The sequence below is a fragment of the Catharus ustulatus genome, chromosome 1 (assembly GCF_009819885.2).
Source record: "Catharus ustulatus isolate bCatUst1 chromosome 1, bCatUst1.pri.v2, whole genome shotgun sequence".
NCBI classification, from domain to species: Eukaryota; Metazoa; Chordata; class Aves; order Passeriformes; family Turdidae; genus Catharus; species Catharus ustulatus.
This window is the reverse complement of record NC_046221.1, coordinates 94541732-94562806: the sequence shown is the minus strand read 5'-3', so window position 1 is coordinate 94562806 and position 21075 is coordinate 94541732. Positions and strand designations below refer to the sequence as shown.

Genomic DNA, 21075 nt, shown 5'->3' with positions numbered 1-21075 from the left:
CAAGTCTGCAATACCAATGATTATAGGACCCATTTTCAAACAACACCAGGCAAAAATTCAGATGTTGGCAGCTTCTTTTCTGTCTAAAACTTAAACCATTATAAGATAATAGATTCCTTATGTGAACTTCAGACTCATGACTGGACCTTCTTTTGCTTGGAGAATGTCGCAAGTAGTCCGAGGAGAGAAAAGGGAGTATCTACTCTGGCCTGATCCGAAACTAAATAGTTGGCAGCTCTTCAGCTTGGGAAAGGATGGGGAAAAAAAGAGTGGAGGGTTGTTGTGAAGGTCAGGAAAATCATCAGTGGAGGGTTGTTGTGAAGGTCAGGAAAATCATCAGTGTTCTGCAAAAGCATACCAAAGGAAGTCTTACTTTTCATAGCAGAAGAGATGGAAAGCACTTAACAGTAGATCAGCTGAAAGTAAATGGAGTAAGTCTTTAAAATGTGCAAAATTGTGGCATTCATTACCAGATAGCTAAAATTACTTCATCAGATCTGAGCTGTACTGGTAAAAAATGTGGTTAATTAGTGATTCTAAAACATCGTCGTACAAAAGGTCTCTGGTTCCGAAGATTTGTGTACTGATGACTACTAATAATTGGAGTTATTTGTCCACTGTGTTTTGTAGTCTTTTTGCTGAACATCCGATAATGAAGAAAATACCAAATTAGATAGAATTCTAATGTTTTCAGTACCCAATACAGATTATAGTTAATTTAAAGGGTTTTTTTGAGCAGCCTGTGGAATATTCTCTTGATTAGTTCACAGTTCTGCTTATGAACAATGTAAAACATTTTGAGAATGCTTTTGTTCAAATGTAGATTCTGAATGTCACAATATTGCCTGTACTAGTTTCTCTCTTTTCTCTTTACATAATATTCCAGCAGTCACATTCTGTTTTATGTTTGGCATTTTGCATGTGTAGTGGATTGGTATGCAGAAAATGAAGAAGTTAATAATTCGTCTTACATTATGACTGCACAAATGTTAGACACAGGAAGCTGTTTAGTGTAAGACACTAGGATATGACAAGTATAATTGTTGTGTTTAACAGACTGAGTTTACAGGACAGCTTTTGGGGTTTGTTTCATTTGAGTTTATTATTTTCAAGCAACTTGCTGACTTTGAAACTTTATGTAGTGTGATATCATGATGGGTAAATAGCCAGCATCCTGTAGAGGGCAGGGAAGGAAAAAGTCTCAAGGAATGTCAACCAGACATTCATGTCAGGTCATATAATCTGCTGGATTATTTAAAAGGCTAAACTCACATTAACTGAGTGTGAAAGCAGAGGTAGTTTGAAGAAAGAGATGAGGAAATGCTTTCAAATGAAGATACGGAAAAGTTGTTTTATTTTTAATTTATTAAAAATAGAGGATTGTATGTGTGATTTGCATCTCAAATTGAAATTATCTTCTTTTTTCACCAATTGAAGTAGAAAAGATTGCCCTGGAGGGTAAGTTAGAATAGTTTGGTAGCTGGTTCCATAGAACTGTGAGTTGCAGTTGTACTGAGGCCTTACAGTGAACTCTAATATGCCGAGCTTAATTCTAAGAAATTAAAAAATTCACTAGTCTTAGCATAAATAATGAATTTTATATGTTCCCCAGCTTCAGTTTCTTCAGCATTCTGAGCTGAAATCAAAGTCCTTTAAGCTACTAGCCCTATACAGCTTGTGAAATTTCTTCTGAACTGAAGAGCCCCTTGAACTCTATCTGGCCTTGGCTGATTCTGTGATTGAACTTTGCTTTGAGCAGAAGTGTTTTCTTTCCTTCCTTGCTTCTGATCTTTGTTATTGTGAAAGTCCAGATGTTTATGCACCCTGTTTAAGTGCATTTGTTTTTTAAGTCCAGAAGCTTGAAAATTGCAACAGGTGAACAAGAAAAGCTGCTTTTGTCTTTCTGAATCCCATTTTGTGTATATGTTGACATTGAACATACATGTGGGTGTTAATTGCAGTGGTGATTTTCCTTTACTGACAGCAATATGTCTGACCCATCTACCACCTTTTTGTAAGGGGTACACAAAGCTGCAAAAAGATGCAAGTTGTGTTTTCCCCTTGTGGTTTGACTGAGTCTGAAATTACCTTGGCTTTTGTTTGGAATTTATTTTTTATCTTAAGTTTAGTTTTGATTGTTTGGGGTTTTTTTAAAATTCCTCTTTGTCTAGACTCCTTCAACATATACAGGGACCATTATTTAGCAGTTATTTAAATTGGGCATTACTGCTGGGCTGGCAGTCAGTCAGGCTTCACCTTCCCCCAGGTTGAGTGCCTGATCTATCTTAGTCATCTTTCTTCTAATGTGTTGGAAAACCTTCTTGCTTTGGTTTTAACAAGCTATTTCTTTCTTGCTTTGGCTTGCCACCTTATGGTTATGTTTTAACTTGTCCATCTCTGCTGTTTCCCTTGACAGAATGCTTGAGTTTCTTTTGTTTCTTTGAAGTCTCTTTATTTTAATTGCCACATTTAAACATTTCAATGGCACTAATTATTTTTTGTCCTTTCAGAATTTAAGTGTCTTACCACTTCTCCTGATTACCTAATATGTCCAACAGAGGAACACTTTTTCAGTTTCCTGACTTATTTTTAACAAGGTTCCCTTTGGCATGTAGTTCCCCAGTTCCCCTGTGCTTTAGCTGATGGCCTGTATGTTCCTGTATTTCTGTTCCATGCTATACCTAGTGTGCCTGGAGAACGGATGCATTTTGGTGTAATGTGCTTGGCTGGGCTAGATCTTTGCTTATTGCCCCATTCTTCTATGGAACTGCTCTGGGTAGTACTGCCTGTAGCATGTCTTTGCTGGAGAGAGTTGGCATGGATGTTTATAGGGATGATGGATTGCACAGATGTACAAAAGAGGGAATAGGGAGTGATCTCAACTGGCTGGATAGACTCTACTTCTTTCATCCACTCCTTTTTCTTCTTTTGAGGAAAATTGATTTGGGATTGTAAAATACTAGTGATTTCATTTATGTAATACAATACTATATTGAATACTATAAAACAAAAGTCTTGACATGCTTAAAATATTTGATCTCTAAGTCAGGTTGAACTTGAAAATGGATTTAAATCCCCAGAGCATGGGGATGTTCTTCATCTGTATTTTGCACATTTTGCACACTTGTTGCTATGTTAACTGTAAGTCTGGGGTGAGGTAAGGTATCAGGAGTATCTTGTCCATTCCTATAAGGTGATTTACTGATTTGCAAACACTGCTGGACACTTATAGGAGGAGGGATTGATTAAACAAGAACAGATAAAGCAGAGAAATTCTGGAGGAACTGCATTTAATTGCTTAGATCACCAGTATGAGGCAATTTAATCTTCAGCACTCTGCCTTTAAGATGACGTTTTATGTACCTGAATAATTTGGTTTAGTTGGCTTTGTCCTTTTGTTCCTTTTCTTTGTTCTTTCTTAGGAAGGGGGAGGCTATTCAGTCAAGATTACTACCTTTTAATTCCTTGTTTTGTACATAAATAGCTTAGAAATTATCTATTTTTTACCATATTTCTTTTTTTGAGTTGAATATTTATTAGTGGATGTTCCTCCTGAATGTTTGACTTTCTCAACCTTAACGAGAAGGCAGAAACACTGATCAGTACTTTTGAAAGTTTAGTACATGTCCTCCATGTCAGTTTGATAATTATTGGTGGGATAGAACTGGCTTATGTTATTTGCCTTGGTGTTCAAAGGCCTTGGAATGAGATTCTGAGGAAAGACTGTTTGACAGAAATTGCTTGCACAGGAGGTAACTGCCATTGCAGATCAAACTATTTTTAATAAAGCACAGAATTGAATGCAGAGTTTTCATCAAAGCCAAAATTAATGTGGCCTCAGGAATATGTATCAATCTTGCCATTAGTGTATATTAACTTCCATATGAAAAAGGTGGTTAGCAGTAAGGTAGACAAACTGTAGATGAAAAGAATGAAGGTAAGTAAATAAAAAAATTTGTCAAGATTTCATCAACTAGAAAAGGCTGCATAAAGGAGACAATGCTCCTTACTACAATAAGTAAAATCAAGTACAATAAAAAATGTGGCAGGTGTGTACCTTATATGGAGCTGTTGGCTTTCTAAATTGCATCTTGTGTTTGTACTGAATTCTTAAAGGGACTCTTTCACACCTCAGTGTCTTTCTCTCAACTCTGCCACAGGGCACGCACCTACAATATCAGGATTTTCATCATTATCTTTTGGTGCCACAATTACTGCAGAGCATCGAGTTAGAAGTGAAGCAAAAACCAATACTGAATTGTTTGGTGTATAAATGCTGGGGTGTATTTTTTTCTACCTTTGCTTATGTCATATATTTAAAAATAACTTTACTTAGAGTTTAACTCTACTTGTTTTTATATATTGTTCTAGCTGTTCTTTGTAGAGAAATGTTGCCTGTTTTATAATATTAATGTTAGCTGCTCAAGTGATTGTGCTAACACAGTAAATCAATAGCAGTAAAAATATTGGACACAGTTGTTAATAAATATGTATTTTTGTTCTAAATTAATTTTGAAACCCTAGTTATTACTTATATGAAATTTGTCTGAGAGTCTATACACTGCCTAATTTTTGCCTTGTGTTCTTGCATATTTTCATGGTTTCACTCAAAGCAGATGCTCTGCAACAGATCGAGTACCATATTTCATTCTCTCTATGTAAACTTACTGTTATGGGCTCTTCCTTATAGTTTCTCAGAATAAAGAGCATAATTCTTACAGCATTTCTTTCTGTGAAAAAAGTGATTATTCTGGTCAGTTTTCTTAGAGTGTCTTGTTTACATTGTTTTTTGGTTTACTCAAGGGCGTTGGGAGTTTCGGTGACAGACTACACATTTGAAGACTGTCAGCTGGCTTTGGCTGAAGGACAGCTTCGTCTACCTTCAGATACATGTCTTTTAGAATTTGCAAAGCTTGTGAGAAGCCTTGGGTGAGCATATACAATATTTATATGTAAGGTGGATCTTTATTATATATCTACGTTTATATAGTTTTCCCATCATGTAACAATATTGCATTTATGAGTACATATGGAATGTTGCTGTCATACAATCGGGGAAACACCAGTATAAAATTAAAGCAGTACTCTACTGCACTTGCAAGCAGACCCCTGAATTCTGGTAAGTGGAGTAGGTTGTAAAGTTTTTATTTTCCATCTGACAAGTGAGCAGAGGGAATCTGAAGCCTCATTCATGAACTAGAAGACAATTTCTGAAGAGGATCTGGAATACTGTGAGATTCCTAGTATTTGACACAGTTAAGAGTCAATTGGCTTTTCCTGTGACATCTGTGGAGGTTAAACAACTGCTGCCAATAGCAATCTTGTGACTGGATTAACCTTGTAATAGTGAGGACAGATGGGTCACCCTTTCCCAGGAGGGACAAGGTGGTGGTTGATCTTTTGAGCAGGTCACTGCCAGTTGGTTTTGTAATGCAGCTATAGGTCAGTGCATGCAGCATAGGTCCTCTCTTCTTTCTTCCCATAATGCCATTTCCTGCTGGCTTTTCAAACAAGCCTCAGCAAACCTGAAAAATTTACATAAACATTGTAGAACTTGCTGCTGTTTTCCAGTTTTTCTCCTGCTTCTCCGGTGATCTTATTGAGCAACCATGAACTAAATGTATGACCTTACCCTATTACCTCTCAATATGCAAACACCCTTTTTCATTTGCTTGTCTCATCACCTGAAAGTACAACATAGTTTAATGTTTCCATTGTGTGTTTTATCTCCTTTCACTAATTTTTCCTTCATCTTCAGCTTGTGTGCATAAATGAAAATAAAGAAGAAAAAGCTCTGTTGGAGAATAAGGAATGTGGGATAGCACACATCGTGAATTCAGATGACAAGCATATATTAATCTATTGTCAGGACTTCCATTTGAAAACTTCTGTTGGGATAGGAGAGACCTCTAAGGGAAAAGAAAGATTCTCACTTTGTTTAAAAGGCTCTGAATTTACAGTACTAAGGAAGAAAAACAAGCAAAACAAACCAACCACCCACGTCTCCTATTTATGCAGTTGATAATCCCGGGATTCAGTTTAATCCTCTTGTTAAGTTGTCTGGCTTCTGTCTGCTCATTTAAAGCTGTTCTTTCAAACTATGCTTTTCTAGGGTTTTGTTTTGGCCTCTGAAACAGTTACATGCATTTGTGAGTGAGGTTCACTGCAGCCCAGAAGCTCTCTCTCTGGTAGGAGCAATTAATCATTGGTGAAATATAATCCTCTCTGAATTTGGGCGTGTGCCAATAAGAAGGATATTATGATGGTATTTTTCTGGCACAATTGGATAAAGACTGTAATGTGACTTCATCTCTAATGCACATTTGATAATAATGTAGTCATTTTGCTGTTTATTCAAAGGTTTTGAGGCCAGGGAGGCATTAAGATCATCCACTATCATCATAAATAACTGGAACAGTAAATTTTATCCAATGGATTTTTCATCCAGTCTTAATACTTGTTTTTGAGCAATTACGTATTTTCGAGGTAACACCCAGTTTTAAGATTCCTATAGTAAGGCAAATTCAGAGTTCTTTTTGGTGTAGATTTTTTTTTTAAATCAGCTTACACCTCTGTTTGCTATACTGAAGAGTTACTTCTGTGCACGTTGTGTCTACAGGATTCATTATTGCTATCTGTAAAATTTGCTTGGCCTGTGCTCAGCTGGATAGGATCCAGTTCAGAATCCATGCAGGCACAGCAGTGAGTTCTCATGCTTCATCTAAGGAAGAGCTTGGCTCTGCTAACAGAGCTGTACAGCTGTTTGTACCAAATTCTGTGATAAAATGACTGCTTTATCAATGAGCTCAATTGATCATAGACTTATCTTTTCAAATTGTGCATTTGTTACTCCTCAAGGAGTCATGTTTCTCTTCAGTCTGATCATTTGTCTGACCAACAGGCTAATTGCTAAACTATGTGCAGTCTGTTATAGCTTTCATATTCATACATTGTAAATTCCCTGCTTCATTTGATGATTTATTCTGTAATTAATTACCCAACTGTTTAAAGTGAATCTCTGTTTTTGCTTGAACTGGATCTATTGCCATGTTCTGGACATAGAATCTTGTTTGGATTTTGTGCCTTACTAAAGACCTCTTTGGATATCTTCTTCAGGAAGTGTAATACAGTTAATTAAGTCCAGTCTCTGTCTTTTTGAGATACTTCTTAAGACCTGCTTTAGGGTAGTTGCCTGCAAGGAGATCCTTGAGTTCTGATTTGAATTGATTTGCTCCATTGTTTCAAGTTTCTATTTGTTCTAATTGCCAATATTACCTCATCAAGTTGATCTTTTTAGTCAATGCAGCTCTAGGCTACCAAGATCTACAAGGACCTCAGGTCTGGTACCTGTCTATTCTTGCTCAACAGTCTCTACCATCCAGAATACAATGCAGACTTCTGCTCTCCATTTGTGCCTGAAATGATGGTCCAGACTGTAGGTAGAACATTGTGTCCCCCGAGTAATTACCCTCACAGCTAAGTACCTGTGCTGACTTCAGAGTGCTCAGAGCTTATCTATAACAAGGGAAAAAACCTCTGGAGGATGTTTACCACCTGCATTTGTGATAAAAGCAATGCTCTCCACTGCAGGAGGTGATCATGGATCAAGCATGACAGCAAATGCAAACCATGGTAGCCTGTGCTTTTATGGATCAAGGCAGGCTGTGCCAAGAGTATTCGAGAACATCCGTTTTGCAGTTTTTCAGTATACTTGCTCTATGATGGCAAGAAGCTACACAGAAGTACATCAGCAGACATAAAACTCAATGTATTGTGCTTTTCTGACTTAGGGCACATTTCTCTGTGCTTATAGTTTACAGTAGCTAGCTACAAGATCCAGCTGTTCTTCCAGCTCTTGGAGACACTAAAAGGTTTTTCACAGGTTCCCAGCATGCAAGAAATGAGCTTGTTTTCAAATAGTCAAATATAGCTAAAACTAGCTTACTTGCTAAAAATAGTGATAATTGTGCTATAAAATATTTACCTTCAGGGATCTGGTTTTCCTTGTGAAGAGTGCTGTGAAGAATTTAATGTTCAGAGCTGTTAATCTTGAAAAATGTCCTTTCCATCTTTATGGACTCAGGAATACTTCTTGTTCTCTTTAGTGTGCGCTGACCTAAAAGATGAAGCAAAACACCCAACTGCAAATAATTTTATATTTCATAAAGCCTAGATCCTGTATGGCAACTGTTAAGCCAACAAGCATGATTTCATGAGGGAAGACATTTACTGCTGGCTTTCTATAATTTATGGCCTCCATTGAGAAAAAGTAACAATTGTAAGGGCATTGGGACAGTCACATCTTTTCACGTTGCTTCAGAACCTATTAAGAGATTGGCACTTGACTTCTGAAGACTTCAGTTTAGCAGCTTATGGTCATTGACATGTTAATTACTTTCTGGTTTTGAAGGGCTCGAGGGAAGTGAGCCTACCTTAAATTACCAGAAGTACAATGCAGTCGTACTCAGGTTGAAGCAGTTTGCCTCACTGATCCACGTACTGCTTTTGAGATTGCCTTATATCTCTTTCTGTTTTTGCAAAACATAAACCACAAGATGTCTGTAACATTCGTGGTGAGCTGTGTTACTTCCCGTACAAGATTTTGCCTTCAAACTTCTATAGCTTTTCAGGCATAATTACTGGTGAAGAGATTTTCCAAGTCTTGAGTGGTACTCACCAAATGAGTGCTCCCTCAGTTCTAGAAGGTGAATTTTGAGACAATTAATTGCAAACAAAATCTCTCTGATTTAGAGACAAATGTTACACTACATATTCTGTGTCAGTGGGAGCTTATCTCAAGGGAGGATTTAGATGCCAGCTGTCCTCATGCTACAGTTAAAATCCATTTCAGCTACTACTCTGGGTGCATTATCAGTGGCCACTTCTTGCATGTAATCCTGCGTGTGAGAAGATGAGTTCAGTGTGCATCTCAAATCCTCTATGGATTTTTTGTTATTGTTCCTTCTAATTTTCTACTTGATTGTGGAAAAGGAATGCTTGCAGAAGGGTGTCTTGCTCTTCTGTACTGTCTAGGACTAAATCTTAAGATCGGTGCTTTAATGCTAGGGTGGAAAACTTGTGAATGTTCTATAAGAGCCATGGGTTTCTGAAGGAATTCTTACATGTTCAAGTCTTATAATTCAGAAATACAGGTTTTGGCATGATTTAGTTAGTGCATATTGGTAAGTCAGTATAGATCATGTTGTGAGATAAGAGCTGTATTTTTATTTTGAACTTGCTATGTTTAGGAAGGGTCACTACACGTAGCAATCAAGTTCTGGAGCTGATGTATCAGATCATCTTTTGAGCAAAAATGCTCTTATCTTTTTCAGAAGCTCCTCATAATGCTGATATTAAGCATTTTATTCATTCTTTACTGAGAGGAAGCTGCTGAGGAGTCCCAGCTGCAGTCTGGAGCAGTTCTGGTGTAAGCTTCTGAATTATGTGAAGAGTTACTGTTCCTTGTCTGCAGCAGCAAGCAGCAAAACAGGCAACTGCAGAAGACATTGTAGGAGACTTTACTGGCGTCTTTTGTCTTCTGAGTGGAAAGATGCCCAAGTTACCCTAAGTCAGTGTAGAGGAGACCTGATCCAGATCTTCTTGATGTTGTATTATGGGGAAAATTGCTTTTCTTTGCATCATACCTGCAGCACCCTTTATTTTATACATAGTAAGATTTTTCAGCAGGGCTTTTTTGGTTGGTTGGTTGGGGTTTTTTTGGGGGGGGGGGGGGTGGTTGTTGGTAATTTTTTTTGTCGGGTTTTTTGTTTTGGTTTGTTTTTGTTTTGGGGGGTTTTTTTGCAAAGCCTAAACAAGCTTGACTTAGGCAAAACACTAACCAACAGACATGCAGTAGATACCTAGATAAGATTAAAGCTGTTCATTCATCTGTCACAGGCTGGTTATGCAATGGGGCAAGGACTGAGGAAATTCTGTAGCTGTAGAGCTATAAGAATTTTGTTTGGATTACCTCATAGTGGTGTCCAACTCAAGACTGAATGTGAAAAATGAGGACTGATAAACAGGATTAACAGTATAATCACTCTTACATAATCCCTGTTGTTTTGTTGTTGGTTTTTTTTGGGTAAGATGCATCATGTCCTTCCTGTTCAGTGACATTAGTAAATTTGGAAACATAATTGGTTTATGTTACTGTCCTACAATACAGCCATATTTGGGTGACCTAAATTCTACCTAGTTCTCCACTCTTGGAATTTATTAGCTAGTTCTAGACTGTGTTTCTTCCTGTTGAACTGCTTACACGTATGGCTTGTAATCAAGGTAGACTAAAGGACTTGAGTTTGCCCAGGGTTCTTAAGCTCTTGCAGTAATTCCTAATACAGCTTGAGAACTAATGGGAGCTTTAAAATACAGAAATACATTATTTTGTAATAAAGTTATGTAATAATTCTATATCCAGACTTTGTAATGCTTTACAACATAATCATCCATTTTTCTATTTGATGTTTGAAATAAGTATTGTTAAAACTGAGTTGATTTTTTTAAATGTGCAAAAAATAATATGCTTTATAGGCTGAACCGGAAACACTTGAAGATGATCTTGATAAATATGCTGCAAGTGCCATGAAAATGAAGAAGGAAAAGGTTGATCTCAAAGAATTTTCAGCCTACTTGGAATTTCCAGTTTCTCAGACCTTAGAATGTATGTTTGCCCTTTTTGATGAGGTAAGACACAACATTAAGTTTAAAAGCTTAACTACCATAACTAAGTTTTTGTAAATTCCACTTTAGCCTATTTCTATTTTAATTGAATTCCCTGAGGTCTGATTTCTGAGCATTTCACCTTAAAATTTGCTTACTGCACTTCCTTTTAAGCGTGGTAAAGGTGCCTATCATCAGCTAAATAAAGCATTCCCTCAGAACTTAAAAGGAATATCAGCTGGACAAAAACTTTTTTCTAGATGCAAAATAAGAAGAGGAAGAGAGGCAGGATCAGGCTAGATCTCTGCTGCTGCTGCTCATTGCAGCTGAATGCAGTGTCTGTTAGCTGATATTTCATTTACCTTGTAAATAAATGACTTGTTCTTCTAGGAGCCTGAAATCTGAAGGATCTTGGCAAATGAGCCAGTTTTTTATTCCTCTGGCAATCAGTCAGAATGGGGAAATGACAATTATCTTTGGATGAGGTGCTGTCTGGACCAGGGGGTGGATGTGTCCACAGTGTTCTCTCTTAGAGCAGATGTCATGTATTCAGGGCTTAAATTAGGGTGCGTTGTCCTCTGGTTCTCTGGTTTTAATTTCAGCCCAGTGATTCAGATCATTTAATGGAAAAATCTTAAATATGCAAGTGAAGGGTGACAGTAGCAGCACTGTCTTCCAAGAATATTTAAACTGTGACTTTTGACTGAGACTGAAAAGAATCTGCAGAGGTTTCACCCAGGTTCTTGTCCTTTTGTGATTTCATTTCAGTGAGGCTTTTTTTTTTTTTGGTGTCATGGCACATGTAACAATCTCTCTGAATATTCTGCATTTTTAGCAACTGTTAGTTATTTATTAAAATTCTCAGACAAACTGCACTATTTTGAGAGGAGATTTTCCTTCGCAGAAGGAAGATGGTGTAATTGACATTCGGGAATTTGTCATTGCTCTGTCAGTTGTCTGTAAGCCATCCAAAACTCTGGAAACAATTCAGTTGGCATTTCAGGTAAGCTGCATTTTCTTGATCTATGTAGTTTACTTATTTTTAGAATTAATACTGGCATTAGACTCAATAGAAGTTTCCACGCGTCCTTTTAATACTTAATTATATTTTGAAACAATATTAATGGAAAGTTAGATTAAGAATTCATGTTAACAGGGAATACATTCCAACTGTAAGTTGTGTAAAATTATGGAAGCTTGCTGTTTGAAATTGTTCTTTGTATAACTCTGGTAGAATCCTTTTTAGCAAATTAAGTCTCAAACCTTAAGTCCTTTGTATTAATGCCTCTAAACAAACAGTCTGTTGAGTTGTACTTACTGTCTTAGAATATTTCAGTCATATCTAATTTTTCAAGTTAATAAAGTATTTTTTAAATTTCCTGCATGTTAATAGAGATTATTTTTTATCTCCTTTTTTTCTTCTTGTTAGAATTTTCTTCCCTCTTAGTCTTACCATGTATGTGTGGTGGTCCTGCAGTCTTTGTCCAGACTTGATGCTTCCCAGAAGTGCTCCTGATCTTGCTCTAGCCTCAGTGGTTTGTTGTAGCATCACCATAGATTGTTAATGCAAGCTTTTTGGGAAAGTGACAGCAGCAATGCTTAACCAATGGATTTCTAACATCTTGATTTATTACTTTTCAATTGATTTCTTTAATATTCCTGTTTCAACATGTGAACTCTGCTGCATCCTGCATCATCTTTTCCCTTTGCCTTGAATTCACATGGTCTTCAATGTTACTGAAACTGAGAAGTGCTAAGTCTTGATGCTGTCTTCACTAGTGATTGCATGGAGCTCAGAGAATTCAGTTGCATGGTGCTACATTGCAGCCTTATTTTCTGTGTAGTTGTATTCAGGTTCTTCAGCATGACGACTTTAACCACGTTTTGCTGAAGAAATGAGGCTCCTGTGAATGCTTAGTGTTCACATGTGTCATTCTTACCCTTCGACCAGAATCCAATACATTTGGCAAAAGAGGAAGGAGCAAAAATATTTAGTTGCTAGAAATACTGTGGGAAATCTGCCATTAGTAGCTGCTGTTATTTATTGCTGCCTCTGAGGGAAATGCAGAAAGGTCTGTCCTGTCTCAGTCCGACTATTTCAGCTATTGAAGGACCTAGCTAGTTGATGACTTTGCTGTCCTCTGCCATGTACTACTTCTTTCTGGAAAAGTGCAACATTTCACATAGCTATTAGTTTTCAAAGTATTTAGTATGTGACTGAAGAACTTGAAAAGTAGTATCATTATATGGAGTTGATACAAAACTGGGGGGAGTAGGAGATACGTGTGAAGGAAATGTTTATTCTGGACAAGAGAAGACTGAGAGGGCATCTCATTAACGCCTCATACCTCAAAGGTGGGTGTCAGGACAATGGTGCCAAACTGTTTTCAGTGGTGCCCAATGACAGAATGAGGAGCAGTGACCATAAACTAAATTACAAGAAGTTCCACCTCAAGATGAACTTATGCTGAGGGTGGCAGAGCACTGGAACAGGCTTCCCAGGGAGGTTGCAGAGTCTCCCTTTCTGGAGACATTCCAAACACACCTGGGTGCACTCCTGTGTACCCTGCTCTAGGTGTACTCTTGTGTACCCCTTGGCAGGGGTTTGGACTAAGAGCAGCACTCTCGTTTAAGTGCTACACCTTTCCTTCCAAACTGCTAAAGAAACTAAAGGCTCTTGTAAGTCTTGCCAATACGTTGTTTATACTGACCACCCAATATTACCTGACTACTTGTTCTGTGAAAATGTAGCAGGTTTTGTTAAAGAAATGTCTTGTTCTTTGCCGTATTCCTGTGAAACAGTTTGCAGGTTTGGTGCCAGGGAGCAAAAAGCAAGATTCCTGATTTGAGCATATGTTTTCTTCCATGGAACTTCAATGTTTTTATTCTGCTGAGGGGTGCTGTCTCGTGGCAACAGCTTCTGCTTGCGTGAAAAATACATACTTTTGCCTGTTTTGTTCAATCTCATCAGTTCCCACCTTCTCAGCGATGTAGAGAAATTAAAAGCAAGTTTTCAAAACAGCACTTTTTATACATTTTACATTTTTTAAACGTTTTCAGTGTTGCTTTGCTTGAAAAGGAGGCAGAAATATTTCAGAACCTCTTTTCTCACTTTGTACAGGCAAACTGAGTTATTTTAACGAAGCTTAATGAGACTGTCTTTGGTACAGATGTTTTGAAGTATTCAGGTCCATTTCTCTGGGTAAAACACTGTACTGTATGCAAAGATGGAATGAGACTATGAGCAGTTATTCTTAGTTATCAATCTGTCAGTAATAAAGCTAGCTCTTTCTGTGAGGCAACTCTTTAGGATGTAAGATTTTGCAAATTATTGTTTTCTAGAATACTTGTGGAAAATTATATGCCCGTCACTGGTGTATGGGTTAGGATTCTCCTGATTAATACTATTTAGATACAGGTGTTTTATGCAAACTGGCTTTTGGATTTTGGTCAAAGAAATCTTGAGTTTACACATGACCAAGTGGAAATGGTATCTGATTTAGGTTGACCTAAATATATCTCCGAATATCACAGACTGTCTTGGAGTTTAGTCACATAGCTCAATGGACTGAATATTATTCTCAGTTACGTTTGCAAAACAGGTTAATGTTTGACAGTGTTGTCACTGAATATCACAGTAATTCCAGTGGCTAGGCATGTAAATGTAGGACTTTTTTCTGATTATAGCAAGCTTTACTTTCTAAAAATACACAGGTGAACTGATGATGATACTTTTTATCCAGACAAATCTGAAATCTGTAATATATCACATCAGTCTGAGAATGACTAGAATTTCTAATACCAAATTTATTTTGCTTTACTTCAATGTAGTGCTGTTTACAGGAGTTGGCATTCAGCTTTGTAATGATTTATGTTGCTGATTTGATTCATAGCTGTACCAGTCAGAAGGTGGAACTGTAACAGAAGAGGATTTAGCTTGTATTCTGAAGACTGCCATGGGTGTGTCACAAATTGATGTTACACATCTTTTTAGAGCTGTAGATGAAGAAGAAAAAGGAAAGATTACATATGGTAAGTATTCTGACTGCATCTGAACTGTCACAAAATGTCAGTTGCCTGCACTCATGTTGACAACCAAAGCAGTTCCATTTTTATTAAACTTTGCTTTTTCTAGTTGGTTTGGTGACTTCAGTACTGATACCAACACTGTAAACAAAGTAAATTTACATTTAAAAAACGAGTTTCACCTTTGGTATCAAATGGCATGTTTTCAGTTTTCCTTTCCACATCAAGTCACACAATGCAAGGATTAGCTCCTTCAGCATATTTGTTCTGTGACTTCCATGTATGTGAATGCGTGATTTTAAAGAAAGCTGCTTTAGCTCTGTCTTGTTTTGTCTCTTGTGTCTGGGTGCAGGAAATGAGGGGCTAGCCAGGCTGCCTATTCTGTAGTCTGTAATGTAGGTGGAGTGGAGGTTAAAAAGTTGCATTTGAAAAACTGAGACTTAGGTGAATAGATTCTGCTGGGAGTCAGAGTACTTATGTTACTTCAGGTTTTTTTTAATGCAGTAAGGTTCCATTTAGTCGTATCATTTGAGTATGAATTGAGTTGTTGGTAGCCAGCATATTAAGTATCTCCACTAGAGAACATACCCTGTTCTAATTTTCCCTCAGGATAATCACTATATATTTAATTGGTGAAAATATTGCAAAATAATACATCAGTGTTAGTAAATCGTAGTTCCTACACTAGTAATTCCTCTGTTTTAATCATACAATATGTATGTAAAGATTCAAATACACAAATATTTTAGAGTTACTGAGGTCAATATCATTGCCACTGTCCTTTGCTTTTTTCCTGACTGTCTTCTTGCTTCCTGCTATACTACCCCTTTCCTTTCTGTGCCTCTCATCTGTCACATCTCAGCGTTTCCACATCCATCCGGCCCATTGCTTTTTTCCTGCCTTTCACTGTTGCTCCTCCAACTCATAATATGCAGTGACTCAACTCTTCCCCCACCACTCCCAATCAGCAGCTTCAAAAATACCAGCACATATCTTAAGCTGGTAAGCATAGCAGAATTTTAATTTTGGCACATTTCATTGTTTGAGAATAGCTGAATTTGTAGTCATGTCCAAGTGAACTCAGACCAAGTCATGAGAGTTACCAAAGAATTCATATTTTAATATTCATCTTTAATAGTTGCATTTGATCTCCACTTTTTCCCTAAGTGGTCATCATATGTTCCCATCACAAGAAAATCTGGACCATCAAGCCACAGCAGTAGCCACTGGTTGCTTGGCTCTCATTTTCGCTATTTTATATCTTGTAGTCAAGAACATTTTTTGGTGATGCAACACAAAGTAGGTGGTAGGATGGTGTTTACACAATTTCTTTGAAACTTTTCTTAGTGCTTTTTCTGAGAGAAGTGCTCATTTTATAATAGCAACATGTCATTTTAACAAATCTGAAAATTTAATAGTAGAAGTAAATATCCAAGTTACTAGAGTTAGAAGTTGCAAATAAATTTCTGGTATTGCATTTCTGTCTTGAAAGTTCCTGCCATAAATATTCAACCTCTTGTCTTTTCTGAGAATATGTGGAACTTCACACTTGCTCAATTTATTGCACTTAGTTACTGGAAAAGAGAGATGAAAAAAATTGCAGACCACCTGGTTCTGAAGATACTGTCCAGACAAGTTCTGAGAAATCAAAACATTGTCAGTAGACCTCAGCTGTGTGTATCCAAAGTAACATCAGTTCCACCAGATACAATCCCCTTTCTAGGATGTTGCAATTTAAAGCAGGAATATTGAGTCTTACTTGTAAGAACAAAAGACAAAATACCTAAAGTATCAAACCTTAATTCCTGCACACATGGCAGAGTCCTTGAAGCCACAGTTGTCATCCCAAAGGAAGAGCTCAGGTTACAGGTAAACAGAATAATCAAGAGCAAAATCAAGATTGTGTAACTGGATTGGTAATTGTGAATCTGATTTATTGGAAATCTGTATTTTTGTTGCATGGTTTGCCAAAGATCTATGTATCAGTTCTCTTAAGCAGTGTGCAGTTGACTTAGTTGTCCTGATGTACTTTGATTGCAAAGCATATCCTTTTAGTCTAATATAGATAGAGGCAAGATTTATCAGTCTTAAGATATGACTCTGGAGAGTTTGAATAGGTTCTCTAGGTGGCCATGTCAAATTCTAGGAAACTCTCCATCAGCTCTTGATAGACAATTCAGTCTGTGAAAGTGTTCTGAAGACTGCCTGGCTTGCTGTAGCCAGGACAAAAAGAGAATTGGCCATATTCAGAGTATCTGAATGGGTGAAGAATCAGGAAAGAAATAGTTATTTGCTTAAAATAATTCCTGTGGTTAATATAGAATTACCCTATTATTTAGCTTAGTGGAAACAAAAACTAGGGAAGATTAATGAACACAGAGCTTCCAGGAGGAGCATCAGGTAGTTAGGAGGGTTTTTCAAGGGTAGGGGAAAAATCTCTTGAAGTAGTACATATGCTTATGTGAAGATGTAGGCATGAGTCTTAACTCCACTTTGGGTTCTTTCTTTGTGTCTCTTGGTTTTTAGAGGAGGTGGGAAGTCACCTTTTTCCCCAAGTTAATGACTCAGGTAATCTTTTCCTTCAGTCTAACACTTCACAGTTGCATTCAGTTTGAACTCCAAGATGAGACCTGTGATTAGAAGTAATGCTGATATAGCTGGTTCTTTCTACATCACCTTGTTTCATGTTTCCAATGAATAAAAAGCAAATGGGATTCCAAGCACTTTTCATGGCACTCTGCTGAGTACAAATTCAATAAATATTCCTTAATACTTTCAGGACTTTTTTTAGCGGGACCCAAAATGTCAGCTTACTGAGATCTATCCAAAAGGTTACTCTGTTTAATTTGGTTTCCCCTTTCCTCATGAAGACTTTATCATTTATAGGATCCATCAACCTGTTGTACAGAGTTTTTCAACATAGATGGTAACGTTGGTTTTCATGACTTGAAGTTCAACTTTTGTTGAAGTTACAGGTCGAGAATGCTCTAGAACTGTATAAACTGTGGATAAAGGATACCCACATTTTTGTGAGTGGAAGGATAAAATTATGTTTATTGTTTTCTCCTGGCCTATTCTTTTGCAACAGTTCAGAGGCAGGGTTGCTCTACAACTTCAGTGCCCCTGTGAGCCATATGGCATTCCCTTGTCCTTTGCAGTATTGAAAAATTATGTCATCTCAGAGTGGCAGGGAGGGAAAGCTGCAGTGTTTCCCTTCTTCCATACCTGCCCAGTTGTAGGAGGCACTCTCGAAAGGCTTTTTCAGGTGTCATCTGCTCTTCTCTATGGGGAATTCGCATCATATGATCACGAGGTCTTCTGGGATAGCTCAGTGAATTTGAGTGGGAGGTGTGTGATACACTGTAGGTGCCTGAATTAGTGAAAACATTCTCATCCAGATTTTTCTAGTGTCAGTTTACATTATAAGAATAGCTTCTTGTTGCTTGGATTCTGTACAGTATCTTGTGTTCAAATCCTGTCTAAATAAAGTCATATGGGCAAATTGAGACAAAGTTTCAGTGTCTGATTTTCAACACAAAATGTTACTTCTTGATGTTAAGGCTTCCCCACTCCCCAAGAATTAATCTGGCTTTTCTTGTTATCCTGCTGTTATCCAGCATTAAAATCAGGAGTTTTTTCCTGTGTTATAAATTATCTCCTTGATATTATTCTCTAAAATATTGAGACTTTTAAAGTGCTGAAATCTTGAAAGCAGAAGGCAGCAATGACAGTTGGATTTAGGTTGAAGCAAACTGAGTGCAAAGCATTAAAGGGCATGTTTGCAAAAGAGTTTCAAGAATTTAAGAAATTACTCTTGATATTCAGGGATCTTCAGCTGTAGGGCTTCTGTACTTCTGTGATGAACAGTGAAATCCTATGTCAGGGCATGTAGTGCTCACCATACATTTTAATGCAAATCTGAGCCTGTTTACCCCTTCATACAGCTGAGCTCTGGCCTGAAGTGTTTTCAGAGGGCTTAGATAACTCTTTGCAATATCTCAGCTCTGCGGATGTGGTAAACTTATGCTGAGAAGCTATAACAAGCACTGGGGATAGCATTATGTTAACTGCTGCTATTTTTCTCCAAAGAATCATGTGATTATATATGTGTAAGTATTCAAATTTAGCATCCTTCTGTTTCAAAGAGCTGATTCTGTGCAACCATTTTTTTTTAGATGACTTCTACACGTTTGCTGTGTTGCACCCACACTTTGCAGAAGAATATCTCTATGCTGATCAGATGGGAGCTGAGAGCGGCTTGGAGCGGCGTTCTGCTCCGAATGGTATCTGTACTGACTTCAGCCCTGACAGCATTGAAGATCAAAGGAAGCCCTTGCAGAAGAAACTGAATTAACACTACAACTGTTACCTTCCTCTCCTGGTGAGAGGGATTTTTCTTGGGATTTTCATAAGTCACTCCAATTATACAGCAAATACCAGTTTTGTGTGTGAAAGTTCTACCTGAATACCATCTTTAAATCATATGTGCTATATTTAACATGCTCCAGGTTACTTTGGGAAAGGTAGGGGATTTTTTGGGGTTTGGGTTTTTTTTTTGTTTTGTTTTGTTTTTTTTTTTTTGGAAAGGTCTTTGAAAGGCAAAAATGTGAATGTGCTTCATTATTAATGTTCATATTTAAAAGGAAGCGGCACAACTTATTTATATTCCATTGGCTAGTTCCATGTACAAAGTGTCGCACAAACTGTGCATGTATAAAGAAACTGTAGCTACTATGGTGTAAAGTGCACTTTGGTGATTAGTGTTTTCCCTAGTTATGGGAATGTTTATTTGGGGCCAAACTTTGCTGTCCATATCTGAATAGTCAGGCTTGTTGATTTCGGTGGGATTATTCTCTTGACCAAGGCAAGCATACTTTGGCCCTGTTTTGGTTTCAGTGAACAGTTTGGAAACAGTAATACAAACACTTGCTAAGGATTACTTTTTATTTTTATTGCTGAACGGCAAAGTTATTTCTCTTTCCATGGTAGAATGAAAAGGAAAGGCTTCTTATCCCTCACCCCAACACTTTTCTACTGTAATCTTCCGGATGCAATTAAACATTAATTATTTCCAAACTGACATGCCACATACTGTTTGAAAATACATAACTGAACTCTTTGTGCTTTTCTCTTATAACCAATTCAAATCATGTCCACACAACACTTTATGGGAGATGTTTACAGAGCTATATTTGATTTAGATTTATCAAGTCACAAGTTTCTTTTGTACCAAGCTTGTACAGATAACATAGCATGGAATATATCATGAAAACTTCAGTGTATCAGCACAAGTTGGAAAAGGTTGCAGTCACTTCAGAGGCCAAGCCAACAACAAGTTGCAGACCATCATGAAGAAGTGCTAGTTAAATGTCTGTAGCAACACTACACGTACTTCATAGAACAGTTAGAATAGTTTAGAACTGTTAAAAAAAGCTCGTCACACTTAGTAATACTTATGGTTTCTTTTGTAAGGCCAGATGCCTTAACTGCTACTGGAGGTCTCAAAAAAAATCTAGATGATTATAAAGCCACAGAGATTCATTGATTAGGAAATGTGACAAAAGCCTCAAAGAGTAGGGAAGAGGACTCTGTCACAGAATAACTGTGATGGCAGCTCTGCTTCCAAACAAAAAAAAAAATTTGAGTAATTTCTGACTAGTTTTGTAGGATTTTGTGCATGGAAAACAATTGGGATTTCAGTCTTCCACAAAGGAATTTAAAACTAGATTTGAAAGGGAAGAATTTTAGCAAAGGACATCTGTTTGTACCAAATGCTTTTATAACCATTTTTAAATAGCAAAGAGGTGTTTTAAAGCTCATTAAGGTATTGAATGTGTCCTTAGAAATCCCGAACTATATGTGGCAGGTCTCTAAACTGGATCTGGCTTTAATAAAGAGGGTAGAAGAAAAAAATGTAAGAAAATATGCTTTTTAGGGGTATGTGGAGGTAATAATTACATTTTTAGTTTATCTAGGTAACAAAAGCCAAGCTCACAGAGCAGCAGCAGACTGGCTGGCAAGATTTGAATTTAAATTGATCATGAAAAATAGGAGAAATTTATTAAAATAATAAGGAATATAAGAGACTACACTTAAGTCGGAATAGTCAGATGCACAGAGCGGGGAGTGAGTATTACTGTGCTGTATCTTGAGGCAGGGATGGCACAGAGTATGTCAAACTGAGCACTGTTAACTCTTTGCTGCATAAAAGATCCTCGTGATGGAGGGATGCATCAGCATGTGGCCTCTGAGAAGCAGGGTGGTATTTCTGTGTTAGTAAGATGTGATAAGGTCTTATCTGAGGTACCTGTTCATAGTGGGGCACCTGAGAGAGATGGGGTGTAACTGAATGAAGTCTGGGGAACAGAAAATACTCAAAAAGATCAA

The 21075-nt window shown here is 37.4% G+C and overlaps 1 protein-coding gene across 1 annotated transcript; it reads left to right on the top strand.

Annotated features, from left to right (window-relative positions):
• Positions 1 to 3931: 3931 nt before the first annotated feature.
• Positions 3932 to 19565, top strand: LOC116996099 (lysophosphatidylcholine acyltransferase 1-like). The gene is made up of 5 exons (XM_033059291.1): positions 3932 to 3937; positions 10534 to 10686; positions 11567 to 11665; positions 14556 to 14694; positions 18864 to 19565. Exons 1-5 carry the CDS (start codon positions 3932 to 3934, stop codon positions 19040 to 19042), a joined length of 576 nt encoding a protein of 191 aa, XP_032915182.1. The 3' UTR covers positions 19043 to 19565.
• Positions 19566 to 21075: the final 1510 nt, after the last annotated feature.